Source organism: Austrofundulus limnaeus, unplaced genomic scaffold, assembly GCF_001266775.1.
Source record: "Austrofundulus limnaeus strain Quisiro unplaced genomic scaffold, Austrofundulus_limnaeus-1.0 Scaffold114, whole genome shotgun sequence".
In the NCBI taxonomy this organism is placed as follows: domain Eukaryota; kingdom Metazoa; phylum Chordata; class Actinopteri; order Cyprinodontiformes; family Rivulidae; genus Austrofundulus; species Austrofundulus limnaeus.
In genome coordinates, this window is record NW_013952516.1 from 1299056 (window position 1) to 1309402 (window position 10347).

The 10347-nt window shown below is 40.3% G+C and overlaps 1 protein-coding gene across 1 annotated transcript in view; it reads right to left on the reverse strand.

Moving 5' to 3' along the window:
- Positions 1-4840: 4840 nt before the first annotated feature.
- Positions 4841-10347, reverse strand: part of epg5 (ectopic P-granules autophagy protein 5 homolog (C. elegans)) — a gene marked incomplete in the record, with an annotated part of 31657 nt that continues 26150 nt past the window's right edge. Inside the window, 8 exon segments of the mRNA XM_014014446.1 lie at positions 4841-6313; positions 6402-6513; positions 6591-6809; positions 6879-7092; positions 7848-8090; positions 8179-8323; positions 9113-9322; positions 9402-9626. Coding sequence (XP_013869900.1) covers positions 6131-6313; positions 6402-6513; positions 6591-6809; positions 6879-7092; positions 7848-8090; positions 8179-8323; positions 9113-9322; positions 9402-9626 — 1551 coding nt within the window.

Consider the following 10347-nt stretch of genomic DNA (forward strand, 5'->3'; position numbering starts at 1 on the left):
TTGTTACATTTTAAAGTAAAGAAGTAAAAGTACCATTTTTAGCTTTAAAAGGTAACAAAATAAAAGTAAAAGTAGCTGTTTAGAAATAATTGGTAAGATTAACGAAGGATTGATCTGACTTTTAGGGTTCTAATAATGTTTTTGTTCTCCCTTTTCAGCATTTTACAACTTCCCACTCTCCAAAAACAAGCAAGCACTTTTTCCAAAACTAACTCTTTTCAAACAAATTAAAAAGTAGATGCATTAAAACATATCAGAATAATGGATGTGTTATAAACAAATGAATTTAACTTTATTTATAAAGAGAAACGTACAACAGTTTTAATAAAATATTTGCTTTATCATCAAACTAATCAAAGGATTTGTTGCTGTTCAAAAATATGTTTTACATCATCAGATGATTCATTATAATCTGTAACAGCAGATATTTGGATTGCTTAAAATTACTTTAGTTGAAGATATTTTTGAGACAATTTGTTTTCATGTTTTCAAGTTGACATTTCACATTGTTTTATTGTGTAGTCGCTTGAATAATGTGAACATGTTTGCTCCAAATAGAAAAGAAGGTTTAAAGTTTTGGATTTTTATCCATCCGACAATATTTTCGAGGCTCTGATTCATCTTTCACACAATCTACAAATGAGTTAGCACAAGCGAACTAAATTTAAATTTATTTGTTATTTACAACAGTGAGATTTGCACAGCACACCCCAAAAACAACTACTTCATCTCTGTTATCAGTCCTGGGCTGATCAACAAGCAGCCTGTCCAACCTTCAGAAAACTGTCCCATTATTACAACACAACGCYGAAGAGCTGAGTCATTATTGATGACTTTTATCTTTAAGTGCCCAAGAAAGTACACTCAGCAGGGTGAAGTGTTTTCTTGTTCTGACTGGTCGCTGTGAGAGAGGAAAATAAAGATTCATTTAGGTTTGAGTCACCGGCGTGGTGAGGAGGTGTGAGGAAGGTGGGTGTCTGGATGAAAAGAGTCAGTCTGACAGACACGATTATGCTTCGACTCCAGATTCACATTCAGAACCAGAGAGGTTTCTGCGTTGTGTGGCTGAAGCTGTACAAACAGATCCCAGGCTTCAGTGTCTGCTTTGGCAGGGGGAATGGACTCCTGGTCATTGCAGCTGTCACAGAGAAGCAGCTGGTTTGCAGTCGACTTTTATTCATGCAGACGCCCCAGCTCCACCTGTCACTTGGAAACGTGCTGAAACGCACAACAAAACACTCATCCGGTCATCTGTCCCAGTCTGAGCCAAAAACAACACAAAACCAATTGTCCTGATGCATCTCAGTAATTCAGGTAGAAAAATCAAAAACAAAAATAGGTAGGTCCTCTGGACGGGTTCTTTAATGAAACGTTTCGTATCTCYTCCAAGAGACTTCTTCAGTGTGATGAGTTTCAGGTGAACTCAGCCTTATAAGCACTGCCTCCACATGGTGGACAAACAGGTTGGTCATATGCAAAAGAGGACCATCAGCCAACCAACAGGTCMTTAGTGCCTTGATTGGTTCTATTGTTCATAGGGCAAAAATAGAGTAATATTGTGTATGCTGTTAAGGAGGACTGTGATCAAGTTATACATCGAGGAAACAAAGCAGCCACTATTCAACAGAATGAGCCAGCACAGACAAGCAAAATCATCAGGCCAGGACTCTGCAGTTTACACTCATCTACAGGCCAGGACTCTGCAGTTTACACTCATCTACAGGCCAGGACTCTGCAGTTTACACTCATCTACAGGCCAGGACTCTGCAGTTTACACTCATCTACAGGCCAGGACTCTGCAGTTTACACTCATCTACAGGCCAGGACTCTGCAGTTTACACTCATCTACAGGCCAGCAGTCACTCTTTCAGGGATGAAGATGTTCTCATCCTTGATAGAGAGGAACGTTGGTTTGAGAGAGGAGTAAAGGAAGCCATCTTTGAGAAGAAAAACCGTCCACCATTAAACAGAGGTGGAGGCCTTCMTGTCCARTTGTCCCCCTCCTACAATGCTGTTATTGCCAGTATGACTCAATCTCAGGGCCCTAACGATAGTCAGGTGATGGGGCACATGACCCTCTATGAACAATAGAGCCAATCAAGGCACTAATGACCTATTGTTTGACTGATGGTCCTCTTTTGCATGTGACCAACCTGTTTGTCCAGGTGGAGGCAGTGCTTATAAGGCTGAGTTCACCTGAAACTCCTCAGACTGAAGAAGTCTCTGGGAGGTGAGATGAAATGTTTCATTAAAGAAGAACCCATCCAGAAGACTTACTTATTTTTCTTTTTGATAAATCCAATTTTTACTCATTAAAGGTAGAAATTTGCGCATTTTTCACTCAGTTTGAAAGAGTATTGTTTCTTTTGTTTGTTTATATCTGCCTCTTAACTGCCAGTGATGACTGCTGAGAGCTCATCAATGCTCTCAGATGCTGAGTCTGCACCAAAACAGTTATTCCTGACCTGATGCTGGGTTTCCATGGTGACACGAGAATCTGCCAGACAGTGATGTGTCTGCCAGGAATACCGGCTCAGCACCGAGTCCTCTGAGCACGTGCATCCATACACAAATACACAGGCCTGGGAAGTCGAGTATTCACGAGCAAAATTTTTTTAAAAACTTGGATACAAGCTACCCACCAGAACTGAGACTACAGAACAGACGGTTGATTCAACAGMGAGAGAGATGTCAGACGAAGGGAGGAGAGAACATCTCCCACCTCCTCCTCCTCGCTCTGTAATATATGCTTCAGATTTCGGTACCCTTTCCTTCTCCCTTCACTCGTCCTGTAACCATAGAGACCACGGTTGCCTGAGGAGAGGTTTCTCCCCGGTACATGTAGTGTCAAAGAAAGATGCTGAATGTACGAACACACACAGTCTYTCGTCTCAGAGTTCTATTCGAAGCGAGGGACACATACTGTACCTTTCAACAACATGAGAAATTACTCTGCAATAATGCTTGTCAGAACAGGAGCGCTGAACAAAGAAAGTGTAGCTTCAGTCTAACCAACAGCAGCTTTAGGCACAGAGAAAGCTATTTTTAGGACAAACACCCACACATTTGTATTTCTGTCCTTATTAGGACCGTGTATTGACTTCCATCCATTTCTGTACTCTCTAACCCTAACCACCCTGAGTACATACTCAACCCTAACCCAATCTTTAAACTCTAACCTAAAAATGGCATTAGGACTGGGCTTTGGTCCCCAAAAGGACTTATGGTTCTGACAATGTAGGTGTTCATATCAAAAACATTCCTAAARAGGTAAGACAAACCAGGTACGGTCTTTGAGTCTGAATAACAATCAGTGTTAAGGTAAGTTAGCCAAAGACATGATAAGGAAACGTAAGTATCATTGATGTTACTCTCAAAGATCTTGGAGCAGCAGCTTATCTACAGCTGAGAGGAAGTGGCTGGATAAGCTTATCAAGAAGGCCAGCTCTGTGGTAGGATGCCCCCTCGACAGTGCAGGTGGTGGGAGACAGAAGGATTCTGGGTAAACTAACATCAATGACAGAGAACGTCTCCCACCCAATGAATGAAACTGTGTCTGAACTGCAGAGCTCCTTCAGCGACAGACTGCTGCATACTGAATGCACAAAGGAGCGTTACCAAAGATCCTTCCTCCCATCAGCTGTTAGACTCTATAACCATCACTGCTCCCAACAATCTTGATAAGCATCCATGCTTGTGTTTGCACGCCAACCAACTCTACCTCTCAATCATTACATAAATAGTAACCTGTGGCAACTGTACATCATTTTTCCTGTACTGGAACACTAACGTAATGTCTTGAGTTTGACACAATTTGCACACCCCCTCGGACCATGAGTCTGCCATGACTGTTTTTTCCTGTAATTTCATATTTTTCTGCATGKTATCTTGCTTTTATTTTTATCTACTTTCATCTTGATAGCCTTATTTTGATCTATGTTTAATTTTTATTGTTACTATCTTTAATTCTATTATTGCTTTTTTGATGTATGTATCTGCTGTTGCTATTACACCTGAATTTCCCCGCATGGTGAGGGACAATAAAGGCTGTTTCTATTCCATTCCCATTTTTAAGATGAAGAGGAGAGCACTTCAAAAATACAACTTTTAAAATCTATGTAAATATGATAAGTAAAAAAAATCTGTACAACTGTCAATCACTGGATTTTTTGTTAAAGAGAGAAGGATGGATGGATGAACAATATGGACAGGTAGCCTATTTATCTTGGCTAAACTCTTCATTTCTTTATATTTTCTGCCTATGAACCAAATTTATGTCATGTTTTAAAGTGATCTTGATCAAACGTCCTTCAGGCTTTCAAAATTGAACTTTGGCCTTTTTAAATTCATTTTAACTTCAGTACCTGATGATTTTCAGTTAGGTGTCTTTTGTTTTTGTTTTTTTAACAGGCTAACTTTGACCACTAAAACATTCAGGCATGAAAAGCCTCTTAAACTCCAGGGATGATCCAGTACAACAACAGTTAACAGACAATTTAGTGAAGAATCAATCGTAAATTGGGTCTTTAGGTACTTTGTTACCAGCAGCAAGTAAACCAGTTTGATATAAAAGTGTTTTAGCCCCAACATGGTGATTGTCAGAGAGCGATTAGCTGAAAACCTGACATAAACTTTCAAAACTTTCAGAAACACTGAAAAAATATTATTTTAAAATATTACAGGGAAGTCTGGTTGTTTGAAAGCTGTTTTAAAACTTTTGTATATAATAGAGAAGTTTTTTCACTTTCATCTATGTTCATYGTCTGCTGTAAAACTGTCTCTCCTGGGAATTTAGACCAGTTTCAGAGGTTGCATKTATAAAGAAGGTAGGTTAAACAGATCCAGAGATACAATCAGTCCACTTTATTTACGGTACTTGTCTTTGTGCAGCCAGACTCTGTCGCTCCTTTTCCCACAACCCAAGCCGAATTCTTGATTAGTGACTCATAAAAAAAAATGCTCCTGACATTAACAGTCCTCACAGAGCGACACTGGAATAAGGCGAGCGCCACGCTGCTGAGGAGCAGTTCGACTGTTTCTGAAACGGTACAGAGCAACAGAGTGGCGAGCCGATGAGGGTAATTAAATATGAAAACGGCCTTGAACATTTAAAAAAAATGCTTTTATCCTTAAACAAGTATACGAAAGCCAAATCACATAAAGGCTCCAACAGCAWCACATCCTTCTTAATGTAAAATACCACCAGCATGAGCCATCTGAATTACAGTGCATGTAGCACTTTATAAGGAAGCTGAGTGGAGTGGTACATTGTAGGTTTAGCTGGGTGCACTTTAGTGAGTGTGGACTTTTTTTCTACACTGCAGTTTCAGGACACAGCAGAGTCGGATGAAACCAGAGTAAATAGTTTAGGCATAATGAGCTGGTGAAAATTACGTCTCTTTGGCAAAGAATCCCCAAAACGTTTTTAGAAATAGAGCACTTTTGGTTTAACATGAATAATACTGGCGAGATGTTGTATGATCACTTCAAACATATCTGTCTGTATGTGTACACTGTAGCATTGAGCCTATCAGATTGTGGCATCGAGAGAAAAAGGGTTTTACCAGGCAATAAACACTGTCCACGAGCTTTACTTGGCATGTCTCCCACCACGAAAGAAGAAGGTACAACGAGACAAGCTTATTAAATCTGCTGCCCTTCATCTTTTCTTTTGTTAGATTCCACATGCAGGTGTGAAATTTGACCCGGCCCTGCAGTCTGATTCAAGATTTCTGCTTCAATAAATACATACTGCTTCTCTAATCATGAGCAGAACTCGTGGCAATTAAAAAAAATAAAACAACAATCAATAGGCAAGGTAAATAAAACAAGAAGGCATTACAGATAAGAGAAGACAGTAAAGTGCTAAAAACGTCAGAGATGAGCACAAAAATAAAATGCTTTGACCTCTGACCGGCTTCATCATCTATTATCTGTCAAAAACAAAAAAGATCAGTTTCACAACATCGTCTTCAGCCATGCAAAGTCCTCACTGATAGAAAAACCAATGTGATTTCAGCACAACCTTAAAACTTTGTGCTCAAGTAAGATTTCTGTCTGCAAAGAGTTCACTATTTTTTTGCCACAGGAAGGTAACATCTTCTGAATCTCCAAGTGACAAATGTTCAAGTTAATGGATGACGTGAAGGTATCTGAGGTCTGAGTACAGGAGGTTGACGAGCAGGGCCAGCAGTCGGGGGCCGTCCTTCAGACAGTGTCCTGGGTAGCGGATGAACTGGACAGCCTTATTCAAAGCCTCCTCTGACTCAGCATACTGCTTATTGCTGGACATGGCCTCCAACATTCCCACTGTCTGTATTCATAAAAAGAAAAAATGAAATTTAAGTTTTTTTTAGGAGATTATTAACTGGTATAAGGAAACAGAATGTTTTAGTGCGTACCTGTTGTGCTTTTGCAGAGAGCTGCAGGTCGGGGGTGGGTTGGAGTCTAAGCTCAGTCTCTTGCATCTGAACGGTCAGGAATGCTGCCAAACTGCGAACAACCACTCTGAACCTAGATGCAAATCCAAAATAACCTAAAAGAATCATGGTTTCACTCAAACTGAGCTCYGGTTGTTTTGGTTTGCTTACCTATTAGAAACAGGAGACCTCTTCCCAAGGCCTATGGCTCCCAGAAGCCCAGAGKTCTGTCTCTCTTCTCCGAGCTGAAGCAGCCTGCTCTGTAAGCTCAACAAACCCATGACGACTCCTGACACTTCACTTTGACCTGCTTGTGGCTGCAGCTGCTCCACRTACAGATTCAAGGCTTTGTGCCACCACAGGAACAGTTTTGCTTCATCACCGGGACCACTGGACACAAACCACATGTCTAATGTGTCTGCAGGTTATAAAGAGCAWAAACTGACATCACGGACAAACCTGGGGAAGACTTGGGTGGTCCACGAGGTAATGAGACCCAGGATCCTCCGGTCATTAGCTTGTGTGCATTCAGTGTTGAGGCGCTGCAGGATGAAGGCGTAGAGCGTCAGGAAGCTGCCTCCTGATTGGCTCTCTGAGAGGAAGTCGTCCATCGTGAGCTCAGGCACCTGCAGGGATGCCAACACAGGACCCCAACCTACAGATTCCTCCTCAGCTGAAGTGAAAACAGACAAATTATTAAGCTTTTTATCATCCTCTTAAAAATAGGGCTGTCAAATGATAAATATTTTTAATCTGATTAATCCCAAAGTAGCTGTGAATTAATCATGATTAATCTTAAATTTAATATACATTTCTATTGCATATTGATGAAATAAATTACTTGAGTTATTAATTAGTTTTTAATGTTTTTATTTAGAAAACAAAACTGATGCTTAGACATGATCTTTTGAATATAAAACGGGATCTAAAAATGCTCCAAACATATTTGAGTCAGTTAAATTTTGTGCAGAATAATGAGGTTAAATCAAGAATTCAAGGATTTTCATTCCAAATGAGAACTACATGAGGAATGAAAGATAGATACTAAGCTCTCAGTTGTCAGCAAAACATAAATAAATAAAATAAAATAAGCATTAAGAAGACAATAAGAAAAAAAAAACTGTACATAATGTGTTACACATGGAGTTTTTTTATTTTTATTTATTTAACCTTTATTTATCCAGGTAAACTGTTTGAGAACCACTTCTCATTTACAAACATGACCTGGCATGCACTGAGTGCATTGCAATATACAAACCTACATAYTCAGCCAAAGTAAAGTGATTGTAAATTTTAATCGCAATTAAAATTTTTAATCCATGCCCATGCAGCACTAAAATTAGTCAGRGTTAACTCGATTAATTTCACAGCCCTACTTAAAAGCTAACAGAAATGAATCTCATACGCCACAAAAGAAGTTATATTCACCGTGGTTGAAGTGTGCCGTGATGCACGCCTCCATGATGCGCGTCATGTGTCGCACCGATGCCAGGCAGCGCGAGCAGGCGGTGAGGAGAGGCAGGATCGGGAAGCCCCTCCCCTTCCTGTCCAGCCAGGTGATGACATGAGCGGCCAAAGCCTCGCCTGTAGAGACCCCAACCCCGTTGAGCAGAGCCAACGCGTCACTGAAAAGGCTGCAGAACGACATGTGCCTCTGCTCCAGACCCACCTCTGCACGGAAAAACAGTGAAAAAAATAAATTAATTTCTAGTTTACGCTTCGGATAAAAGAGGTTGTTGGATCGTTGAGGATAATCCACCTGGGGGGTTGAACGTAACGACGCTCTCCAGAAGTGCCTCCAGCTGAGCCTGCAGGCTGCCGAGGGTGATGCCACCTCCTTGTTCCAGAGTCACCAGCGACTGCACGCACCAGCAAATATAACCTCCTGCCTTCAGGGTTTCCTCCTGGACGACAAATATCTACAGGTTTAGCTTTTCTTGAGCTCTACGCAGGGCATGATTTCACTCATACTGTGAAACCAAATACAGCTTCATCATACGATGAAATAGTAGCTGAACTTTTTAAAAAAAGGAAACTTTTATAGGAAATTGGATGTTAAATTTATCTAATTTTCAAAGCTTTTCTTGCATATTTTAGCATTTTTGGTAACAACAAACTACTTTACAGCAAGTATTTAAAAGAAAACATAAATCTAAAGCTGTTATATTGTTTTTTTTAAACACAAAAACTTGTATAAGAGTGGTACTCTACATCAAAAGCAGCTATGAGAAGTGTACACAAATACATTTTAATTGCAAGATACAGGGCTGGCCATGAAAACTGAAGTGTTTAAGTATAAATTCAGTGCAGATGATCCAAACCTCCCACTTTCACACAAAACGTATGAAAGTGGGAGCCAAGGGCCAGCAGGGATGCTGATATCAGAGATTTGTGAATTTTTAAACCCTCCAACATGAAATTTGTTCATAATAAAACAGCTCTGAGTAAATTCTGTGATGTTCAGTCACGGTTTCAAATGAATCATAAAAAAATCTGAGCAGAAAAAGAAATGCATTCATTAAGGATTTATGCCTGTATGACAAATTACACAAAAAAAACTCCTACATTTTCGACCCAACGTTGACTCTTCACGGCAACGCACGAACTAAAAGTACCAGACTCTCCATTTACTGCGTCTAATAAATCGTATTTTCTTTTCAAATTAGAAAATAAAAGGCACTTTACTGTCCCACCTTGTGCGGGTCTTCACTGGGGTGTGGGTGGAGACCTGCAGCRCTACGCAGTAATTTCAGCAGCAGCTGAGGAGCAGAATCAGAGCTGAGGAGCAGAGATGGAAGGTAGTGGGTGCTGACGTATCCCAGAATGCTCTGGTATGAGGAGAGGTCAAGTCGGTGCCAGGGCAGAGCGGTGGACTGAACCAACAGACTGAGCAGAGGAGCGTCCTGGAGGATGAAGAGGAAGAACGTGTAAAATGAACGAATGAAGAGAGAAGAGGTTTGATTCTGATTTATCTGAACTCACCTGTTTATTCAGGAGTTGCTCCTCTTTTGCCAGAAAAACCAGCATGTACAGCAGATAGACCAACATGGTGTGTGACTCCTTCTGCGTTGCCACGTCCGTCAGAGCGGGGTAGGTTGTCAAGCCGGGAGGTGTTTGTAAGTGCTCGCTCAGGACGCTGACCCAGTTCACTTCACACAACAGCTCCCCCATGAACAGGAAGCAGCTCTTGGGGCTTCCTCGCTCCACCTGTAGGCAAAGAAAGACACAAAATTAAACAAAACATCAAAATTCATAATAGATTTAACTTCTGTTTTAACCAAAATTTATAATTGAAGTTAAGGTTACTTGGATTGACCAAGCAGTGGCGAAGCCAGACGGGGACCACTACTCACACAGGGGTGGCCAGGACAATTACATCTTTTTTACTTGAAAGTTTCTGCAGCTAGTTGTGTTTTTGTCTTTTCCTTATGTCCTTATACAGGCAGTGACTACCTTATAAAGCTGAGCGTCAGAACATTTTAAAAGTGGGGAGACACACTGTTGGGGGGTCTGGGGGTCCTCCCCCAGAAAATTTTGAACGAAATAGATGCCATTTCCTGCATTCTGGTGTATTTTACCAAGTTTTTAAACATACTCTTACCTACATAAATTAACACTTGATTTAATAATTATTTCAGAGACAGATTCTTCATTAAACTACTGTAGTTCCATCATCCTGTTTTAAACTCACTGCTACAGCTGAGATAAGATTAATTAATGTGACACAATTTATCATATCTAATGACTTTAAGGGTGCTTTTTATTTTTATTGATTTATTTTTAATTGTAACACATCATTGTGCAAAATAATGATGTCCCTGCATGTTTAAAATTAATATTAATATTTTTACCCAATGAACAGGTGCAATATTGATAATCACTAACACTAAATTCACTAACAGTGAACAGTGAACAGTGAACAGTGAAC